This window comes from Mustela erminea, chromosome 3 (genome assembly GCF_009829155.1).
Source record: "Mustela erminea isolate mMusErm1 chromosome 3, mMusErm1.Pri, whole genome shotgun sequence".
Taxonomy (NCBI): Eukaryota; Metazoa; Chordata; class Mammalia; order Carnivora; family Mustelidae; genus Mustela; species Mustela erminea.
Window position 1 is genome coordinate 100,084,454 of NC_045616.1, and position 22,397 is coordinate 100,106,850.

Below are 22,397 nucleotides of genomic sequence, written 5' to 3' on the forward strand. Positions count from 1 at the left end.
CTTAAACTTCATCACCTTTCAGCTAATCCACCTCAAGCAGAACCATGAGGGGACCTAACCACCGCTGTCCTCCTTTCCTGGGCGAGGACCTGGTCTGCCTACCCACCTCTGCTTCAGCCTGGCCCTGAGGCAGACAAGGCCCAGACACCCCGGACACAGCTGAGGACAGGGCAAGAGGGCACACTTGTCTCTCTGTGAGATAGTGGGGTTCTGCCTCCAAGCCTCTAACACTTGTGACCTCCCATATAGCCCTGCTCCAGGGACCCACCCACATCTGGTCAAGGTAAGGCGCAACATACAGTACAAATCTCATGAGAAGGCAAACGCATAAAGGCTTGAAGTAGAGTGATTACAAAGACGAGAGCCCAACCCCAGGCCCTGTTCTTGAGCCCCAGCTCTCAGTGTCTGGGGCCTTGGGCCCTCTCCCCCAAAACAGAAGATTCACCCTCAGGCCACCCAGCCCTTTTCCCAGGAGTACCCAAAGTAAGTGCTGGACTGTGGGATTCTCTTGTCATCTTTCCACCCTCAGTTGAGTTCTGCTTCCCCCAGTGACTCACCCCAACCAGCCCTCTGATGAAACAAGAACACTCATGGCTTTCCTCCACCTTTCCTGCGTCCTCAGGCTGGCTCCCTGACCACAGAGCTGTCCCCTAGGCCTGAGCCCCAACTCAGGCCTAGGGACATGCTCCTATTCACTCCAGGACATGGGAGTTCAAAGAATGATCATATTCACTCCAGGACATGGGAAAACCCAGTTGTCTACCTCCCAGTCCTGGCCAGCATCAGCACTGTAGCCCAGCAACACTTACACACACACACACACACACACACACACAGAGAGAGAGAGAGAGAGAGAGCGCGCGCGAGAGAGCAGGGAGGCTCAGGGACAGTTGAATGGAGAGGAGGGGAATGGAGGTCTCATCACACCACAAACTTATTCTTAGTTAGGGAGTTGCTCTTGGTGGCTGTGTCTGCGTGGGCTTGATACCCAATGACGATCTTTGTGGAGAGGCCCAGACGCTCTTTGTAGACCTGCCTGGATGATGAGCAGAAGAGAAAATGAGACAGAGTCACCAGCAAGTGGGTTGTGGAGATAACCTGGGACCCCGGGTCCTCTGCCCAGAGCTCCCACCCTGGTTCCAGTCACCATTACTCTCTCTGCATCTTACCTACGTGGAAACCCCAGATAGGACTCTTTAATGCAAAAGAAGAGTCCTGTTAGAAATAGCTTGAAATATGGATTCCAAACCCCCATAACAGGTAGGTAAGGAAGAAGGAGATGACACAGAAAGTTCCAGAGGTCTCCCTCACAGGCCAAGCCACCACCCATCACACACACTCACCTTCTCCCCTGGAACAGACCCTGTGCCAGAGCTACCCCTCACCCAATGTGCAGCACGCCCGCCTGGTTCTCTGCCTCCCTCGTCCACACGGCGATCTTGTCCCCCTTGGTTCGGATGTTGATGACAGCCCCACACACCTCCCGGCTGTGCTCCTCGAAGCTCTCCCCGATCAGGCACAGCAGCTGGGGCCCAAAAGGGAGGATGGTGAGACCTCTACCTGAGTCACAGGGAGTGCTCCCACTATCCTGGAGACCACTGACACCACATCAGCCCAGCCTCTTCTAGTGGGGGACACTCCCCAGCCCTCCCTCCATCTCCCCATGGCCACTCACAGTCTCCAGCCACAGGCGGTCCAGCTCGCTGTGGCGCTGCTGCTTGGCGAGACTGACCAGCCAGCGGCCACCCCTCTTATTCCTACTGTCCTCCCACATGGGCTCAATGCCATCCTAAGAGGTGGGATAATCAGTCAATAGCCTCCCTTTGGTCAAAGGGAAAGATGGGCCCAACCACCTTCCCAGGCCCTGCTCTGGCCCCTAAATCAGCCTCCATAGGCGAGGGTCCCTTTTGCCTCCAATCCCTGTGAACAAGCAGGTTCCACCACCAGCCACTCAGCCCCCCAGACCCTCCTATGGGCTCCCCAGGTCGCTGATACTCGACACTTGTCACCTTTTACAACCTTGTAGATATACATATATGTTTGTCTCCTTTACCAAACTGAGTTCCTTGAGGCCAGGGTTCAAATGCCGGGGGCGGGGGGTATTAAGGAAGCCTCAGGGGCCACCACACCATAGTATGTACATAAATCATCTGGGGAGGTCTTTAAACACGGAGGGGAGGGTCCCACCATGCACACCTGCTGGGTCAAGACCTCCAGAGATGAACACTGATGAGGGCTTGGATATTGATGCAGAGTGTTCCCGGACAATTTTGAGGCATGGCCCTAGTTAAGGAGCCGGGCCAGAAACCTGGGCTTCTTCCAAATTCTCCCTTATCCCCCATCCCCTTTCGGACACTTCAAGGTCCTACAAGGCACAGCTCCAGCCTGACACGCTGTCCAAGCTTCTGTTTAGCATTTCCTTGGACTGGAAGTCACATCTCAGCTAAGGAAGGCTGTCTGTGGCCACCCCCATCCCCAAACCCTCCATGAGGGAGGAAGGCAGCAGAAGCTGAGAAGGATCAGCCCTCTTGGGGCCTGAAGGGTCCCCAAGTGGGGAAGGGAGAGGCAGAGCTTACCTTGAACAGGGCGTAGTCACAGCCGGAAGAGAGCTTACTGGCCAGCTGGATGTGACTGTACATTCTGGAGAGAACCCCCACCCCACCCCACCCCCAGGCTGAAAGTCCAGACTTTTTACGGCCTGGTTCCAACTTGCCTTGTCCCCCCCAACTTCTCACCAGACTCCACTACTTTCCATCCGCTCTTCAGGCCTCCAAGACTTTGCTCACACCCTCCCACCCCCTGCCTGGAATCCCATCTCTACTTACCCAGACCCACAAATGCCACCTTCTCCCTGGAACCTTCCCTAATCATCCAACCACCTGGGGAGGCTTTTAGAGCTCCCAGGGCTGGGTGGGAGAGGGGGAACAGGCACCCCTCCCCAGCTGAGCCCCAGACTCTCACCTGCCCCTCAGGTTTGTGTCACACCTTTCAGATTCCTTCCCTTGATCACCCACGGTCAGACCAGATGGTCAGAAGCAACCGGGCAGCCTAATCCTTCCTTTGTGGCTGAGACAAAGCTCAGAGAGGGAAAAGAACCTCCCCAGAGCTGCAAAGCCTTGGAGCTGCAGAGTCTGGGGCAACTCCTGGCTTCTCCCACCTCGTAGCCTCTCTCCCGAAGCCCCGAGAAGGTTTCAGGGGGGGCCGTGTCCCAGCCCCCAGGGTCCCCACCCCCAAGCGGAACCCACCAAGCCCCAGCCCTCAGCAAATTTCGAGAGGTCCCAGGGAGAGCTGGGAGGAAAGAGCTCCGTGGAGGGGTGGGGTCTGGGAAGGATCGCCCGCTCACAGTCCCCTGGCTCTGGCCTCCCCAGCCAGGAGCAAACACTCACGCCCAGAAGTCCTCCACAGTGTCAAACTTGGTGACCAGATGCAGGTTATCCTGCCAGGCTCGGCTGCGGTCATTCTTGAAGAACCACAGAGCCCACCTGTGGGGAGGGGAGGCCAGGGGGAAGCAGAGAGCCAGCCCTCTTGGGCCCATCACCAGCAGCACCTGTGCTGGCGGGGAAGTCATGCTCCTTCAGGGACAAATGATGAGATGGGATTTGGGCACAGGACACCCCCCCCCCAACCCCGCCACGGTGACTGGGGTTAGTTATCCTGAAAGGCTGGGCAGGATGGGGAAATTTAACACAGAATTTCAGTTGGGTTAAGGCCAGAAGGGCCAATAGGGCCCAAGCCTTATGCCCACTCTGACCTTTCTTGGATGAGGAACCAGGGCTAAGAGAGGAAGGTCTAGTTCGAGGCCACAAGACCTGCCTTACCTGTTCAGCAGTGGGTGTAACTCCAACTTGACCCCCTGGGGGCCCCCATCCTGGGCCTTCCTCCTCTGGGACAGCAGGGCCCCGGAGGGATTCAGAGCCCCCTCTGCCATCAAGACCGGCCCTGCTGACCCCTCTTTCTCTTCCTTTTTCTCCTCCTTCTCCCCGCACTTTCGGATTTCACCCTCAGCCTCTCTGGCCTGACCGAAGAAAGAAATCAGGGTGAGCAGCAAGCCCCGTCCCCCCCATCCCAGTCCCTGCTGCATGAGGGGCCGGGAGCTGGACTTACAGGGCTGGTGGCGGCCATAAGGCAACCTGAGCTTCATTCCAGTTGGCCCCCAGCTGCCCACTTTTAACCCACCAGCGCTGCCCCACCCCTCCCCCAGAGCACGGGATGGGGAGGAGCCAGAGTAGTGTGGCTGGCCCTCAGAGGGGAAAGGGCTTGCACTATGCGTTTCATCAGCAAGCATTTAGTGAGCACCTTTGCATGCAGGCAGGTGGGAGGGGGACAGGTGTGACCAGACAAACCCAGCCACCGCACACATGGCCATGGGCTGGCTGGGTCACAGAAGGTAAGGGTCAATATTAGGGATCTGCCCTTTGTACAATCACAACCCCTGGAGGATGGGCCTAGAATGGGAGCAGTAGGGAGGGGGTGGGGTGGGAGAAGGAAAAGCTCTGGCTCTGGCTACCCTTCCCCTTCCTTCCCAACAACACTCTTTTCTGCAAGAGCTGAGGGCTCCCCAAATTTCTCACCCTCCTCTTGGCTACATCTAGGGTCTGAGATCTATAAAGAGACTAGTCTCCTCCGCCTACACCCAGGGAAGCCCTTGACCACCTGGAGGCTGACAATCAATCTGTCTCCAACCCACATGCCCTAAACTCCAGGTACCGGCCAGGCATGGGACTGGGTGCCGGGAAGCACTGAGGGGTCAACACTGAGTACTCCTGTGCTCTGCTCTATCAGGGGAAGCCAGAGAGCAGGGACTCTCACAAACACCTGTGTAGTCACAGATTCAGACCTCGGAAGGAACGGAGTTCGCAGATGGAGAAAGATAAGTACATGACCTGAACTGGGGACTTTCGAGTGGCAATTCTCCAGTGCACAGATCAGAACCACCTGCAGGCCTTGTTAAACAGGCTGCTGGGCGCTGCCCTCAGAATCTGATAGAACTGGTATTTCTAACAAGCTCCCTGAGGTTGCTGGTCAAGAAGCCCATTTCGAGAACCACTAGCTTGGAGGCAGTTCATGGATGAGGTGATGTTGGCGCTGAGACCTAAGGCATGAATAAGAGTTAACTAGGTGGGTGGAAAAGGGCATCTCAGGGGCTGGGAGCAGCATGTGCAAAGGCCCAGGGGCAAAGGGAACATGGGGTACTGGAGGAAAAAAAGAAACACCGGTGTGGCTGATGCCCAAAGGAGGAAAGTCTGGTAGGTCTTGATCTTAGGAAAATGGAGAGCCACTGAGGACTTCACGTGGATACAGATGGGCTGGGGAGGTAATCAGATGGGCTTTCCAGCAAGTTCTTTGGGCTTCTCTGCAGGAAACAGACTCTGTGGTATCGAGAGGAAGAGATCTATTCATTTGCTAATATAGTTGTCCAGGTGGCAGATCTGGTGACAGGGAAGGAGAAGAGAACATGACGGATGTCAGAAGTGTTTGGAAGGAAGACTGTCTAGCCTCTGGTGATGGATCAGCTCTGGAGAGGTGGGCTACAGTGTCCCAACTACCTGTTGCCACATCACAAGCCACCCCAACCTTAATGGCTTAAAACACCAACAGTCCTCTGTTTTGCTCACCAATCTACAGTTCAGGTTGTGCTCACTAGGGATGGCTCAGCTTTGCTCCAAAGTGCTGCCAGTCAGAGTGGTATATGGGCTGGGGCTAGAGTCATACGGTCCCTCCCTGGGACAGTTGATACCAGCAGTCAGCTGGACCCTCAGCTGGCAGTGTAGGCTGAGACAGCTCTATGTACCTCTCCATGTGGCTGCTTGGCCTCCTCACAGCATGGTGGCTAGGTTCCCAGAAGCAGCATCCCAAGAGACAGGAAGCAAGAGCTGCCAGCTTCTTAAGGCCTGGGCCCAAAACCTGGCACAGCATTGTGTCCACTGTATTCTATTAGTGTCCCAGGGCCCACATTCAAAGACAGGGACATAATCCCACCCCCTGATTGGAAGAGTGTCCAAGAATTTTGGACAGAGGAAGCACTGGAGGAGGGCCAGGGTTGGGGAGAGATCATGAATCTATATTTGATGGAGAAAAAAGGAAAAAGGACCTTCCCTGAGACCAGCCAGGCTTGGTCTTAGCTGCCTGAGAGTCCTGGCCCAGAGCCTGGCATGGAACGCCCCTGCCAGCCGCAGCGCCCCTTCCCACCTTCTTCCACACCTTCCTGCATGGGACAGCGTGTGGATTCTGGAGTTAGATCACTAAGGAAAGACCCTAGGAATAAACCTCTGACCTATGGGGTCCTGGTCCCTACTCAAAGCCCTCCCAGGTCTATCTATGGAGGACTTCTATTTATTTTTTTTAAAGATTTTATTTATTTATTTGAGAGAGAGACAGTGAGAGAGAGCATGAGCAAGGAGAAGGTCAGAGGGAGAAGCAGACTCCCCGTGGAGCTGGGAGCCCGATGCGGGACTCGATCCCGAGACTCCCGGATCATGACCTGAGCCAAAGGCAGTCATCGTTCAACCAACTGAGCCACCCAGGTGTCACTCTGTGGAGGACTTTTGCACAGTGGGCTCCTGCACCCCAATCCTACCATACTATTCCGAAAATATCTTGAATCTGCCCATTCCTCTGACTCCCCACTGCCCCCACTCTAGGCAAGCCTGCCATCTCTGGCCTGGGCCACTGCCCAGGTCTCTCCTAACACTCTCCTTACTTCTACTTCCTCCTCCTTACAGAACATTCTCCACTTGCCTCAGAGGGCTCGTTTAAAATATTAATCTGACCACTTAAGTCCTCTATTTAAAACCCTCCAGGACACCCAGATTGTGACCCAAAGTCCAGGTTGTGGGCCTGCAGGTTTCTGCATGATCCAGGCTCACAGTGCTCCAAGCACACCGAGCCTCCAACAGGCCAGACTGGCTCTTGCCTCAGGGCCTTTGCACTTGCCATTTGCTCTCCAACTCTTTGCGGGACTGACTTCTTGTCCTTCCGGACTGGGCTCAAATGTTGCCTTCTCAAAGAGGCCTTCCCAGTGTAGCCCCTCCTAACACACCATGTATTTCCCTTATTTATTTTACTCATCTGCCTTCCTCTACTAGAACAGAAGAACCATTCACAGCTGAGCTCTCTAGTACCTGTAGCTCTTAGCAAGGACTCGGAGGGCTAAACGAGGAGGGAGGGTTGACCTTTAGATTTAGCAGGTGGACATCACTGATTTGGACACGAGCAGCACCATCTAAAACATCTCATCTGGTCACTGGTTCATTGGCTGTCTATTGCTTCCTACTAGAATTTCAGTTTTAGAAGAGCAAGGACTTCATGGTTTTGTTTTCTGCTGTATCTCTGGTACTAGAACAGGGCCTGGCACCTGGTAGATACTCAGGAGAAACTGACTGGAAAGAATAGATGCCAATGGCGGGTTATATGACTTCCCCTCTTTGGGTGTTGGCTCCCTCATCTGTAAGCGGGGAAGGGGACTGAAAATGCCTGTTTTCCAGGCTTGGTTTTAGGGATTAATACAATTAATACAACGGAGGCCATGCCTGTGATGTGGTAGGCGTGAGGTGAGCATCGTTCACTCCTCTCTCTGTTTTCAGCTCCCACCCTGCCTGCCGGCCTTCCTCCCCAACCTGAGGCCTCCGGACAGCAGGAATGTTGATAAATGTTTAATCACGCTGTCAGGCACCACACACAGAGTTACAAAGACCCAGCTGGATTTTCAAAAAACCCAGGCAGGGCTGGGATCACCAGGATCTCCGTGATCCTCTTAAGAGAATACCCGCCGCTCCAGCCGCCCCAGCTGCTCCAGCCCCTCCAGCTGCTCCAGCCCCTCCAGCTGCTCCGCTGGGGATTTTCTCCCAACCCCTCCCCACATTCTCCCCCCCTCCCCCCCTCCCAAGCTCCCGCAACCATTCTCAGTATGTTCTTGGGAAGAGGGGAATGGAGAGCCCCATTTTCCTTGGGGAGAGAAAATGGAACCGAGGAGAGGTCCCGGAGAATTCACAGGATCAGGGCCTAGTCAGAAGGAGGCCCAGAGGGGCCTGGGCTCTGCCATCCTGTACCCTAAAGGGGAGAGGGGGAGGAGGTGGGCCGCAGTGTGACACAGGGTGAAGAATCTCTTGTGCTGGTAAGTGGCGGCCCAGTGGCCACGCAGCCTTCTTTCTGGAGACAGTACATAGAGAGGACAGTACATAGAGAGTCAAAGAAAGATGTAGCAGATGTTAACACCTGGTGAATCTAGCTGGAGAATATTCTGGTATTCATTACATTACAATTGCAACTCTTCCAGAGATTTTATTCGCTGTAGTGTGGTCCTCGCAAATTTTCTCTAGGTTTGAAGTTTTTCAAAATAAAAAAGCTGGGTGCAAAAAGAAATAGCGACAGCGATGCTAGTGGCCTTCTCAGTAACCATGCTCCCCATCTCATACTTTGATTCTGGGAAGTCATAGGCCCAGTTAGATTGCCACACATTTCCAGCCTCCCTAAAGCAAGGCATAGCCTGGAGACATGCAGAAGTTGTTAGCTTCTGAAAACTCCTTGGGAAAGAGACAGACAACTGGCAGCTGCCCTTTTACCCTACTTCCTCTCTTCCTGCCTTCTGCATAGATATGATGGCTGGAGCTGCAGCAGCTGTTTTGGACCATGAGATGACCTTGAAGGTAGAATTTGTGTACTAAGAATGATGGCACAGGTCCCACATCGGGCTCTCTGCTGGGCAGGGAGCCTGCTTCCTCCTCTGACTCTCCCTGCCTCTCTGCTTACTTATGATCTCTGTCAAATAAATAAATAAAATCTTAAAAAAAAAAAAAAAAAAGAATGGTGGCACAGGAAGGTAGGAGTCTAGATTCCTGAGGAATGTGCAGTTGTCAAACCAGCTGTGGCCTGCCTACCACTAGGATTCTTTAAGTGAAGGAATAAAAACCTGCTTTGCCTAAGCTTCTGTATTAGCAGCCAGATGAACTGTCTGCCTGATTCACAATGTAGCCCTGTCTTCTGCTCCCTTTGCACCCTGGACTTTTTCACCTGTTGAATCTTCTGCCAAGAATGTTCACCATCACTTGTGAGGTTCTTCTCATCTTTCAAAACCCAGCCTGAATATCACTTTCTCCTGGAGGCTTTCTGGAGGTGCCCCTTCCCTCCTAGGCTCCCATAACCCCTGTGCTACTGTTAATGTCCCTGACGGCCCACTTGCTGTGAATCTGAGGGCTCATTACTCCTTGTTGCTTTTGGCCCCTCTGCAGCATTTAACCAGCTGTCCTCTCATCCCCTTGGTTTCCCAGCTACCAATCTGTCCAGCTTCTCGTCTTCCCTGTGCTGCTCCTTCTCAGTCTCTTAGCCAGGTCCTCTGCCCCTGGCCACACATGAAGTTTGCAGTGCCTCAGGATTCTGTTCTGGACCCTCTCCTTGTCACTCTCCATGTTCTCCTGGGCAACCGCATCCCCCCAGCCCCCCATGACTCTAACCACCACCTGCATGCTAATGACTCCAAATCCAGTGGGATATTGGGCTGCCTTAGACCAGCTCATGAGAGCAATTATTACAGTTTCAGGAGTTTGTGAGCCAGGTATTAAGGTCATTATTAAAAATTAAGTTATATAAGCTTATGGTTATATAGATTATGTTTAAAACAGATGATAAATGCTCAAAAAATAGCTTTCTAGTTATTTTATTATTATCAGTGCTTTTAAGATTGTTCTTATTAAATTTATCTGTATGATGAAAATACTGTAAAAGGCCATACTGTGGCCCATCTCTTTCCAGTTCTCGCTCTGTGACATCACACTGACAGTGAAATCAATCACAAAGAGAGAATTCACACCATGGATGTGGGGAACTTCTACAAATCAAGGTATCTCCCTGCTTAAGAAATCCACACGTTAAAGAATTCCAAGTACACAGTGGCCCAAATAGATACCTGCAGCCAGCCCCAAGTGATGCCCTCAGCACCAGCTCAGATGTCCATCTGCTGGATACCTCCTTCAGTTTGTCTATCAGGCACTGCACAATGAGCTTTATTAAGCCTCAAACACACTCTCCATCCCATCCACCCAACCCCAATCCTGGAAGCTGCCTTATCTCCTCTATGTTTCTTTCTTTCTTTCTTTCTTTCTTTCTTTCTTTCTTTCTTTCTTTCTTTCTTTCTTTCTTTCTTTCTCTTTCTTTCAGATTTTATTTATTTATTTGACAGGGGAAAACACAAGCATGGGGAACAGCAGGCAGAGGGAGAGGGAGAAGCAGGCTTCCTGCCAAGCAGGGATCCCGACGCAGGGCTGAGATCCCAGGACCCTGGGATCATGACCTGAGCTGAAGGCAAACACTTAACCGACTGAGCCACCCAGGTCTTGAGCCACCTCAATGTCTAATTCATTTTGCAACAGCATCTCTCACCTGCTGTCCTAGCCAGGAACCTGGGAATCTTCTCTCATCTCATCCCTCTGCCTCTTCCCCAACACATAATAGGTTACCTCCTAAACAACACCCAACTGTCCCTCCAAACCTGTTCCAGCCTCACTGAGGCTTTTCTGGTTCAGGCTCCACCATCAGTCCTGATGGATTCTGCCCCAGATTTCTCATGTGTCCCAGACCCTCCAACCGTTCACCTCCATGTGGTCCCACAAAATGCAAATCTCATTTCAGTCTCTCTGGTGCTTAAAATCCTTCAGTGACCTCCCAGTTCCTACGACAGAAATACAACACCCTTCGTGTGGTCTTTCTCTCTTCCCCCCTCCCTCCTCTTTGCTTCTTCATCATCTATTTTGACATTCTGGGGTTCTTAGTTGAGAGTCACAAAAATCGTTTCTGGCTAATTTAAGCAGATAAGGTTTTTATTATCCAATACTGGGCAGCTCAGAAACTCTCCAGGAAGGCCAGAGAGTCCCCCTTGAAGACAGCGCATCCGGGATTAATGCTCCAAATCACACTGCCAAGCACACTCTAGAAGGTTCCCCCGATGCTACAGCTGGGCATGGACAACGTGGTTGCGCTGTTGGTGCTGGATGCACCCAGAAGCAGTATCACTGCTGTCCGTGGTCCCTAGTAGGACCTGCCACCACCAACACCACCAGCCCTCGCCAGAGCTAAGAGTCCTCCTTCCCTGCTAATTCATGTTCAAGGCTGGGGCTGAGGTGTCTGGGGCTGAGGTCACAAGTCTAGGCTTCGAGGAAGGCTAGGAAAGCACTTGTCAGCTCCCAGAGGGGGAGGTGGGCCCTGCCTCAGAATGTGGGGGACCTCCCCAAACATAAGAAGGAGACAGTTCCAATGCTGAGAGGCCAAAAATAATGAGACATCACCCATGATAGCTTTTAGCCTGCTTCCCCTCTCTCTCTCTCTGCCTGCCTCTCTGCCTACTTGTGATCTCTGTCTGTCAAATAAATAAATAAAATCTTTAAAAATAAATAAATAAAAATAAAATACTATTCAAAGTAAAATAACCAAACAGCATAAGAAGGAAGGTGATAAAATGTAAAAAACTTCCCTCCTTGAGTGCTCTCAGCCCCATTTGCCAGGGGCAACTGCTATAACCCTATTTTGGAAGTCCTTGTTGGCATGATCTTTGTATATCTAGATGTAAGTATGTATATATGTGTGTATAAGGGGTCTTATGTAACTGTGTGAGTCTATGTATCAAAACTGACTAGTTCCCCACACTGCAGTTTAGTACCTCCCTCTCTCACTTCACACCATTTCTCCATACACTGCCATGTCAGTACACATGGGTCCTGCTCATCCATTCACCGGACAGATGTCCCACAATTAACTAGCCAGTCCCCTACAGATGGACATTTGCATTATTTTCAGTGCTGTAGTGAACATCCTTGTACAAACAGCTTTGTGCGCCTGTGTGAGCAGATCCAAGGAATGAATTCCTGGAAGGGGAACTGTTGGCTCAAAAGGAGCATGCATTTATGTTTTTGGTAAACATTGGCAGACTGCCTTCCAAAAACCATGCACCAGTTTGCAGCTATTCATCAGTGGCCTATGAACACTTTCCCTCCCAGGACCTTGCACTGTCTGGCTGCCTCCTCACCTCATCCCCTGTCATTTACCCACCCTGCATTTCCAGCCACAGTGCCTTTGCTCTACCCATAGCCTAAAATGCCGTTCCAGCCTGTCTTCCAAGTAAAAACTTATCTCTCCCATGAAACGTAGCACAGAGGTCACCTCCTCTGTTCAGACTTTCCTGATTCCCCTGATCTGCTGTAGTCCTCTTCCTCTGAGATCCCATAATTTCTTGGGCATAATTCTGTCGCTGCTCCAACTGAGCACCTATCTGTGCCTGGCATTCTATGGCCATTTGACAATCTCCACCATAACCACACACCAAAAAATGGTCTTGTCTAATCCTCATTCACACCTGGCTATCCAGCTGTACTTCCTTTTATTTGTTCCTAAGCACAGTCCTGTCTCAGGACCTTTGTATGTGCAGCTGCCTCCCTATGGATCTTCCCCATATTGGCCAGGATGCCTCTCTGGGGTCTCTGCTCCCACTGGCCTTCCCTGGCCACTCTGTCTCAAGCACCCTCCTCTAGTCATTCTGTTACATCACCATTCCATTATCTTCATAACATTGCTCACAAGCTGAAACAACCTTGTTAGGTTTAAGTGCTGACACGTTTGTTTTCCCATCTCTGCACACACACAAACACATCATTGTAAACTCCCCAAGGGCAGGGACCTTGGTTTCCTTTTCCACTGTCCCCAGCCTCAAACCTGCCTAGCATCTGTCTAAACGTTCAATCAACATTCGTTGAGCGAGTCATCTATTATTTTGCCGAAAAAGAAACTGGCGTTCAGATAGGAAGGCTGAGTAGCCCAAGGTCCCACAGTTAATAAGCACCCCTGAGATTCAAACCCATTTGAACCCCAAAGCCAACTGCAGACAGTATGTCTTCCCTACTCTTGGCGCTCTGCATTGTCTCCCCTCCCCGATTAGACTCTCGGGGGCTGAATGCGGGTCTGACGCCCAGAGGTCCCCAGCGGCGCGTCGGGGGCCGGCCCCGGGAGGCTAGCGGGTTCCGCGGAGATGTCACCCTCCCCGCCCCCTGTCAGTCAGGCTGAGGGGGCGGTGCGGCCGCCAGAGGGGGCGCTGAGCTCAGAACTGCCGCAGCGCCCGAGCGGGAGCCCGAGCCGGAACCGGAGCCGGAGCGTGCGGTCCCGCAGGGCGCAGGGCGCGATCCGCGGCTGGCGACGCACCGAAGGCCCGGACATCGCTGCGCCCCGGCTCAGGGCCCGCGCCCCGCCTGCTGCCGACCGACCTGGGCACTTGGCGAGGCCCCGATTCCCCCATCCGCCCCAAGCCCACCCCAGCCCGGCCTAGCCGAGCCCCTGCGTCCGCTCGCCGCAGCCGCAGCCACTCCTCCATCCCCAGCCCGGGCCCAGCTTGCAGGTGAGGCCGCCGCGCTCCGGACGCCGGGGTCCGGGAAGGGGCTGGGGAAGGAGAGGGGACTGGGCGGGATGGGGAAGCGGCTGGGAGCGGAGACGGGGAACCCGCGCGAGAACGCAGAGAGGGTTCCAGTAGGTGCATGTCGGTGTGCGCCCTGGGGTGTTTGTGTGACTGCTGCCCTGTGCCCGCAACTGGCTGGGTGGCCGTGTGGTCGTGCTTCCAGGCCCGTGTGTTCCGTGTGTCAGGGCGTCCGTGCGCGTTTGAACGTCTGCGTGTCCTGTATGTGCACGTGAGCGTGTCGGTGGAGAATGTTTGTGTGTATGGTCGTGTGACTCTGTCGTGTATACAGGCAGGCCCCCGGACTTCGCGCCGAGCCCAGCACCCCGATTGCGCGGGGCTGCAGGTTGCAATGCCCCGAATAACCGAGGCAGTGGCTCCTCCCGCGTCCCCGGGTTTCAAGGACGCGGGACTTGTCGCGGCCCTGTGGCCTCCCTCTGGGAAGGGGGTATGACAAGGAGGGGGCCCGGCCTGGAAGGGCGCCGGGGTCTCAAGAGCGAAGGGAGGGTGGGTAACCAGCGTCCCAGGGGAAGGACTGGGGTGAGGGTGCGGGGCCAGCGCACCCGTGCCGGTGTGTTTGCCCTCCCCAGGCCGCCAGGATGGACGTGTTCATGAAGGGCCTGTCCATGGCCAAGGAGGGCGTCGTGGCCGCCGCGGAGAAAACCAAGCAGGGGGTCACCGAGGCCGCGGAGAAGACCAAGGAGGGCGTCCTCTACGTCGGTGGGCAAGGGGCAAGGCTTCCGGGGCTCTGTGGGGTTTGGGGGTCCTTCGAGGGAATGGGGCCAGGGTCCTTGGAGGGAGGGAGTTGTCCACGGAGGGGTCTGGGTGGGAGAATATGAGTCAGCAGATGGGGCGGGGTCAGTAGGGGTCACTGGGGACACAGCCAGCGGAAGGAAGGAAGCCTGGGTCAGTGATGAGACCTATGGGGAGAGGAAAATGGAGGGAAGAGTTGGGGAGAGTGGGGCTCAGCTCAAAGGCCGGGGACAGATGCATGGGTCAAAGCAGACAGCCTTGTTCTTACTCACATGATTACTAGTTCCTGGTGTTTAGCCCTTATTCTCTGCCGAGTACCCTGGGAAATGCCATAACATCCATTACCTCACGTCGTGCCCCTCACCCATTCCACAGACCAAGAAAAGTGGGCTTCCCAGAGGTTTAACTACAGTGCTCAAGGTCACACAGCTGCTGAAACCTGAAGCTGGAGTTGGAGCCAAGCCTCATAGACTCCAGAGCCCCTGTGTTATTGGGACTGCCCCTTAGCCCTCCTCTCCTGCGAGGTCCACCTCAGAGCCGCTGTTAGGGTCTTCCCGCCTCCCGATGCCAGGAGCTCCATCATTGCCTCTGGGTCCCTCCTCTTTGCCGCTTCCAGCTGTGTGAAGAGAAAGGCCGAGTGATTAAAATCTCTCATCCTAAGTGTGAGAGGAGAGGGAGCCCGCAGGGGCATTTGCATAAGGGGATGCAAGGCCCCAAACTGACCATTAGCGAATTTCCGTGGTGATTCAGGGCTTACCGGTGTGTAGTAGGCAGAATGATCCTTTGTGTGGGCGGAAGAGGGCTGGTTAATTTGCCCGTGGTTGTGGCAGATTTGGGATTGTGGCAATTTGAAAAATACCGACTTCTTACTACACGCTAGTAGGTGCCGACTCTCCTGATAGTGATACAGAGCACTCCAGTCGTGGGATCTGACATCCAGCAGCTGGGATGGGGACCACTGCAGTAGCGTAATCATAGAGGCTAGCATTTGAGCTGAACCCCAAAGAATAAGAAGCTGGCTGGAGAAGGGGAGTTGGAGGAAGCAGAAAAGGGCTGAAGGAGACAGGGCTAGAGAGCAGAGGGCGGAAGCAGTGGTGGGGGTTGAGATCAGAAAAACCGGGGAGTGACAGCTCACAAGGGGGCCTTGATGCCCAGGCCAAAGGATCATTATGACCTGCCAGGAGAGATTGTAAGCTAGGGACTGACATGATCTGACTTCAGCGTAGAAAGTTTCCTTGGGTCTCTGCGGAGAGACCAAATGCAGGGAGGCCTGGTGAAGGGTAGTGTAGCCAGCCGATGAGGGTGGCTGGAACTAGAGCACAGGTGATGGAGATAAGTTGGAGGCTTGAGCCCACACCTGCCAGGCCCCAGCTCTGGCCGCCCTCCTCCTATGTATCTTGCCGCCCTTTCGCTCCTATGTATCCTTGGCACCCAGCTCGGTCTCCCTGCTAACAGACTTGAAGCACCCCCTTCCCCTTAGTTTGGCACCTCCTGCTCAGGAACCTGCCTGCCCAGGAACCTGCAATGGCCCCCAGTTCCTACATATTAAAGCCTCAGCTTCCTGCAGCCTGTAACTCAACGCCTTTCTCGGTCCTGCCTCAGTCCGTGTGTCCATCTCTCCAGGCGCACAGATAGCACTGCTGGGCTCTGTGCAGCCCAGGTCTGTCTCTGTGCAGACACCTCTCTGTGCCTTATGGGTGGTTTCCTGTGCCTGAGATACCCTCCCCAGTCTCCTTTCTGCATATCCCCCTGCTCCCCATTTGTCAAGGCCCAGGCACTGCCCCTCCCCTACCATGTACCCCTTGGAGGCTGGATGGAAGTCCTTGCCCCACTACTTGAGGTCTAGGGTACCAAATCTGCTCTTCTCTTACCCCATCTGATGGTGAGCCTTTGGCCTAGGACCTGGCACAGAGCAGGTGCCAACAAATGTTTGTGGGAGGAATGACGGGGTGTAATGCAGCACACCACCACCCCCCACTGTCTCTGGCTGGCTGGCCAGAGCCTGGGGCATTCCTGCCTTCCCATGCCGTCCTCTGCTTCCACTAGCCTCAGCCCTCCCAGACACCCATTACCCATTTCAGGGTCTACCAGCTGTTGTCTGTGTGGCTACATCCCCAGAATAGGAGACTCCCCACTACTCTGAAGCCTCCTGCCTACCTCCCTGCCCACCTCGGTCTCCCAGCAGTTACCCTCCCGAGAAGAAGACCCAGCCAGTGCCATGGGTGTCAGGCACCCTCGGACCCAGACCCATCACATACTTGAGAAGCTCCTCACTCTGGCCAGAAGAAGGAACTCACACCCCAGTTAGAAGAGACTTTAGAAGAAATGGAGTGGGGGCTGGTGGGTGTGAGGGTCGATAGGTGGGATGTGGGCAGTCAGGCATCAAGGGCACCAGAGGAACCTTTCCAAATACACACCACTACTACCGCCCCCGCCCCCCGCTTCACCCCCACTCCTACCCTCACCTGCTCACAGAGGCTGAGGTAAAGGAATGCGCTTTGAGCAGTGTTGGCTCCCAGGCAGCAAGCATCCCCCCAGAAGGCATGGAGCTCCTTTCAGGTGAAGGAGGGGCCGGCGGTGAGGGAAAACTCCAAGTCCTCAGGAAGTAGGTGTGGAGGGCTCAGTGCTGTGATGGGGGGGGGACATCTGTGGGATTTGTGATGGCGCCAGGATGCCCACTGCTGACTTGGTCCCTCTGCCCACTCCATAACCACCATGCTTGCCAGAGGCTCTGTTCCCTCAGCTCAGAGTCCTGATGCGTGCTCCTTTTTGTCTCTACAGGAAGCAAGACTCGAGAGGGGGTGGTTCAAGGAGTGGCTTCAGGTACCAGCCCAGCCCTGGCACAGCTCCCTTCCCTCACCTCGGGCCTGGGATCTGGCCGGGATCTGGAGGGGGGTGGCAGTGGAAGAGGGCATCCCCAAGGATTCCTGAGAGTGTGCTCCATGAGGGAGGCCAGCTGGAACACCATGTGGGAGAGAGACGCATTTCTTTCTGCTTTACCTGGGCCCCCAACCCCCTTCCCCAATCGTCTCCCTGCTCCAGTGGCTGAAAAAACCAAGGAGCAGGCGTCCCATCTGGGAGGAGCTGTGTTCTCCGGGGCTGGGAACATTGCCGCAGCCACGGGCCTGGTGAAGAAGGAGGAATTCCCCGCTGATCTGAAGGTGAGCTGTCCTCTCGCCATACACACGCACATGCACACACCCACGCGTGTATGCACACACATGGCAGGCACAACATAAACATGCCCCAGTCAGCCGGAGGCACACCTGGCCTCACGTTCTACGGAGCTCTGCGAGACTCGGCTCAGAATGAGTTCGCAGGGTAGGTAGGGGTGTGGTAGTCCCTGTGACTGTGCCCCCAGTTCTGGCTGTATACTTGTATCCTGCTTCTGAGTGTGACCCGGACCACTTTGGGCCACGTCCGCATGTCACGGATTGTTTGTTCTTTCTTGTCTTCAACAAGTATCCATGCCAGAGAGGAATTATTCTAGAAGTTGCCATGGCGAATAAGTTCCTATGTTCAGGGAGCCGATGCTATAGTGGAAGAAGATAGATAACCAATGAATGAGATGGTTTTAGACGGGGCTAAGTGCTGTGAAGAAAAGACAAAGATGATATGGTAGAGAGTCAAGGCGTAAAGAGACAGCTGTAGTTGGGAGGGCTTCTCTGTTGAGGTGACATTTGAGCTGACCCCCAAGGGATGAGGTGAGCCTTGTGAGAATTGTATTTCAGGCAATAGAACAGCATTGGCAAAGGCCCTGAGGCAGGCATCAGCAAGTGTGGGCCACGGGGGAGGGCTGTGTTGTCCATCGCATACTTGTGCAGACAGGAGAACAGTACCCCCACGTGCATGAAGGAAGACACCTTCATTGGGACCCACTATAGCATATGACCTGTGAACTCTGAAACGCCAGAGTTGGATCCAAGTGCCACCTCCACTACGTCCTGACTCCGTGACCCTGGGCAGAGTCCATCACCTCTCTGAGCCGGCTTCTTTGCCTATAAGACAGAAGATGAATGCAAGAGGGCTTTTACACACATTAGGTATTTATCAGAGGTTCTCAAAACTTCTGTGTCCATCCAAATCAGCAGGAGGCCAGGTTAAAATACAGACCGTCTGCCGCCTCCCTAGAATTTCTGATTCAGTAGGTCTGAGGTGGGACCTGAGAGTTTGCATTTCAAACAGATGCCAGAGTGATGCTGGTACTACAGGTCCAAGGACCACCCTTCATCACAGGCCTTTACACATTGACCCTTTCGCCTGTCACTAGTCTGGGACCAGACTTGGAAGTTCTGGCTTAGGTCCCGTGTATGCGTTTTACCAGCTGTGTGACTCCCCATGTATTATTGTTCCAAGGATCCTTCCTGTTCACTGATCTCTTATGTGGGCAGGCAGGGTTCTAGACTCAGTACCTGGAGTAACTCACTGAATCTTTATATTCTCTGGGAAAAAGGTACTACAGCATGTCCATTTTACAGATGAAGGAGCCGAGGCCCAGAGAGGTAAAGTGACTTGCCTGCCTCTCTAAGAAGGTACTTGGGAGGAGAAGCTCAGGTTTACGGCAGTGAAGTTGCTGGTAGCCGCCTCAGGGCCAGGGTCCGTGCTGGGAGCTGGGGTGCAGAGAAAGCCAGATCTGAAGCTGAGCTCTCAACCTCGAGGGGCCTTTGCCCAGAACCATTTCTCTCAGGCCTCCTCTTCCTACCAGCACTTCTGACACCCCAAGCTTCTGCTCACAAGGGAGCTCAGGATCATGGACTTACTATTTAAACAGCAGCCCTTTGAGGCTGCGAGGTATGCAGAACCCACGCAAGCCCAGGGTGCACATTTCCAAGTGTCCCCACCTCCCATTCTGCTTCGGTGCCTTACCATGCGACCCTCCCTGTCCCCCTACAGAGCAGACAGCACCATCGCATTTCCCATCTAAGGCAGCTGAGTCCAGAGGTGAAGTGACTGACCTAAGCTAATGAGTGGCCGGGCTAGGATGTTTTTAAAGTAAACTTTTTATTGAAGTACAACATACATACAAAAAGCACACAGCCCCAATAAATTTTCACAGAGCGAGCCCCCTGTGTAACCAGCACTCACATTAAGACACAGGACATCAGCCCCTCAGAAGCCTGCCTTAGGCCTTCTTCCAGTCCCTGACCCCCGGAACCAAGACAAGGGTAAGATGAGGGAGGATACTGGGGCCCAAAATTTGAGGGGGACACCCACTCTGGGGTCTCATGTGCTTGGCCCTACGAGTGGGGGCCTTCTTAAATGTGTACCCTAAGTGCCTTATTCACCTTCCCTTGGTCCTTGCCCTGCCTCCCTCACCAAGGGTCATTGCTCCTTGACTTCCATCAGCACAGATGAGTTGGGTATGTTTAACCCCATTTCCTTGTTACCACAAAGCACACACTCTTCTCCTGGCTGCTCGTGCTCAACTGTGCGGCAATTCAGCTGGGCGTGATAGGTGCGGCCCTTCTCCCCTCTCGCTGTGCGCCATCCATCCCTGATGGGCCATACTGCCCACCTCCATTCTCCTACTGCTGGACGTGTGGGTTGTTGCCAAGCAATGAGTTCCAGCTGGAATTTTTAATACTGGGTGACTTGGGGCAAACTTCCAATTCACCCACCTCCTAGGCCTTGATATACCCATCTGTACACTGCGGAAAATGAGCCAGGGCAGTAGCTGTAAACTCGGGTGCCCATGGAGCCCACCTCCACTGGCCACGTGAGGGAACCGAAGCTACCTGGATGGGAGTCAGGCAGGCCTTCTCTAGGCCAGCCCTCCAGGCTCCCAGGATTCTTATCTCTGCCCAATAGGGAGGGACAGTGGTTATATGTGGGGAACGGGGAGGTGGTATAACCTCCTACCTCCAGGGGCCCAGGAATGTGCCACCCACATGTGGCCGTGTGCAGCCGTGCATGGACCCCAGGTGATTGTGGGTGGGCGTGTGCAGCCAGCTCTGTCTCATATGTGTGCACACACGTGTGCTCACACACAGGTGGCTGGCCATGTGTCTGGCAGCCCCCCTGCTTGTGTGCCTGCTGGTCTGCACCCGTCTGGGCAGCAGATGCAGGGGGGAGGGGAGAGTCTTAGCTCACACATCCAAGCAACACCATGAGCTGTTGCTTCCAGCTTATCTTAAAATAGCAACAGCTGAAGAAACCAGGCCACACAGGACCCTGGGGGAGGGATGGATGGAAGGTGGCAGGGGAATGGCTCCAAGCTCCTGCCTGGCCCTGTCTCAGAGCTTCCATCTCCCTCCAGCCCAGAGGAGCCTCCAGGGTTCTCTCTGGGGTCCCGAGGCTCAGCAGAGCCTAACACAAGACAGGTAAGGATAAGTCGGTGATGGAGTATACTGTCTATCTCCCCATCCCATCCAGTCCAAATGATGGAAGAGCAGTAGGCTACCAGGCTCTGGGGAGAGGCGTATGGACAGCCCCTCTTCTCACCACTCCCAGCTTCATGGTGATCTAGGGGGATTTCACCCCTCGTGCCTTAGTCCACTTCCAAGGCACTCCAAATAGACAATGGAATTCTGGTTATACAGCCAACGAAGCCTAGCCTTCCCCCAATCAGCCAAAAAAGGTTCCCAGGGTAGGAATTTAGGGGAGCATCTCCCAGCTGCCCTCATGGCCCTGTCCCTTCTCTGCCGGCAGCCAGAGGAAGTGGCCCAGGAAGCTGCTGAGGAGCCACTGATCGAGCCCCTGATGGAGCCAGAAGGCGAGAGTTATGAGGAACCGCCCCAGGTGAGTGGTGGCAGGGCTGGGTGGGGCTTTGGGCATCCCAGAAGATTGCCACCATTCCCAGCTGGGGTGGGAAGTCCCTGAGAGGATAGGGTTGGGCCAAGAAACTTCACACCCCCTTTTCTAGAACCCAGGCCCTAGGAGGTGGCAGCAGAGAGGGAGGACAGATGGGGCCAAGCACTGGGGCCCAGGCACCCCTGCCCAGGGAAGTCCCAGCTGTCCCAACTTCCAGGTTCTTCCCCTGCCCAGGGAGAGGGGCATGCACTGTTCCTCCTTGAGGGGGAGGAGCCTCGGGGCCAGAACATGGCCACTTGGTCTCCAACCCCTTCCTCTTTTGCTCTTCCCCACTCCACCCCCATCCCTCTGATGCAGGAGGAGTATCAGGAGTATGAGCCAGAGGCGTAAGGGCCCAGGACGGCCCCCCACCAGCAGCACAATCCCTTCCCTGTCCCCTGCCCCATCCCCCAGAACCAGGGCTGTCCTTCTACCCCTTCCCCCCAAACACAAGATCTTCCTTTGCTCCAAGGGGCCCCCTTGGAGCCTGTGTTGGTGTCTGTCCATCTGTCTGTCCTACCCGCCCGCGTGGATCCCTGGGGCCTGGACAGGGCCGGGGCTGCAGCCGTGGCTGGTAGCTTCGCCCCACCTATATTGCCTCCTCCCCACCCTTCCCCGTCCAATGTCTGCGCGGATGTAGCATGTTCTATGTATTTTTAAAAGAAGATCAGAAAGCAACGGCTCCCCCACACACTCCCAACAGAGGCTCTCTGAGGGTCCTCTGGGCAGCCCCAGAGTCTCCCACCCCACTTCCACAACGACCCCAAGAACCTTTTTTTTTTAGCCAAACCAGGAGCCAGGCTGTGCCATGCCCCCTCCCTCAGCCAGCCCAGTCCGAACGCGGGCGTCGTGTGTCGTGATTGTGGCATGGAGAGTTCCCCAACCCCCGTGTGAGCGTGTCCTGGGTGGGCGGGCCCGGGTGCCTCCCCGCTCCGCGTGTCCACGAATAAAGCCAATCTGTCTGTAGCCGCCGCCGCTCGGGCAAGGCAGGGTTGGGCGGTGGGTGGGGGCGGCCGGCGGGCTTCCACGCCCCAGACTACTCCACGCCGCTCTTTGGTGCCTGGCACCTTCAGCCCAGGTACAAGACTGACCACTTCCGGCCTCAGTTTCCCCCACCCCGCCCGGGATGACTCAGGGGAGAGGGTCTACCCAGACTGGGAATCGCGGTTGGCAGGGAGGCGTGAAGGTGGCCTCGGGCGCCACCTGCTGGACTGTAAAGCGCCCGCTGGGGGTGCAAGGCCAAAGGAAGCCCCTCGCCACCGCAGCGCAGGGTGGACGGGCTCACGTCTCTGTACACGCAAAGCAGGGTCACGGATGACAACGCACACGCAGACATGTGTGTGCGTACACTGGTCCTGGCGCGCCCGCCTGAGTGTACGCACCCTGGCAGGGGCACACGTGCAGACACGCATGCACGCTTGCTGACCAG

At 54.8% G+C, this 22,397-nt stretch overlaps 2 protein-coding genes across 3 annotated transcripts; one reads left to right on the forward strand and one right to left on the reverse strand.

Moving 5' to 3' along the window:
* Positions 1-552: 552 nt before the first annotated feature.
* On the reverse strand, positions 553-4,162 carry EIF4E1B (eukaryotic translation initiation factor 4E family member 1B). Its single transcript, XM_032334956.1, has 7 exons — positions 4,105-4,162; positions 3,819-4,015; positions 3,387-3,482; positions 2,577-2,640; positions 1,676-1,789; positions 1,386-1,525; positions 553-1,036 (listed from the first exon to the last, which is right to left on the reverse strand). Exons 1-7 carry the CDS (start codon positions 4,120-4,122, stop codon positions 922-924), a joined length of 744 nt encoding a protein of 247 aa, XP_032190847.1. The 5' UTR covers positions 4,123-4,162; the 3' UTR covers positions 553-921.
* Positions 4,163-13,048: 8,886 nt separating this feature from the next.
* On the forward strand, positions 13,049-21,934 carry SNCB (synuclein beta). 2 transcript variants are annotated; one of them, XM_032336937.1, is made up of 6 exons: positions 13,049-13,372; positions 14,017-14,146; positions 16,961-17,002; positions 17,222-17,340; positions 20,825-20,917; positions 21,287-21,934. In XM_032336937.1, the coding sequence occupies exons 2-6, from the start codon at positions 14,026-14,028 to the stop codon at positions 21,317-21,319; spliced, it is 408 nt and encodes a 135-aa protein (XP_032192828.1). In that variant the 5' UTR covers positions 13,049-13,372; positions 14,017-14,025; the 3' UTR covers positions 21,320-21,934. The 2 variants fall into 2 exon arrangements, with proteins under 2 accessions (XP_032192828.1, XP_032192829.1); XM_032336938.1 differs by having other exon boundaries at positions 20,828-20,917.
* The last annotated feature ends 463 nt before the right edge of the window (positions 21,935-22,397 follow it).

Bases quoted from the DNA above. Each gene is read 5' to 3' on its own strand.
- SNCB (XM_032336937.1), top strand. From the start codon at position 14,026: ATGGACGTGTTCATGAAGGGCCTGTCCATGGCCAAGGAGGGCGTCGTG. The intron at 17,003-17,221 runs GTACCAGCCCAG...TCCCTGCTCCAG, and splicing joins GGTTCAAGGAGTGGCTTCAG to TGGCTGAAAAAACCAAGGAG. The intron at 17,341-20,824 runs GTGAGCTGTCCT...CTTCTCTGCCGG, and splicing joins AATTCCCCGCTGATCTGAAG to CAGCCAGAGGAAGTGGCCCA.
- EIF4E1B (XM_032334956.1), bottom strand. The intron at 1,790-2,576 runs GTAAGCTCTGCC...CCCACCTCTTAG, and splicing joins GTGACTACGCCCTGTTCAAG to GATGGCATTGAGCCCATGTG. The intron at 1,037-1,385 runs GTGAGGGGTAGC...CTCATCATCCAG, and splicing joins GCGGGCGTGCTGCACATTGG to GCAGGTCTACAAAGAGCGTC.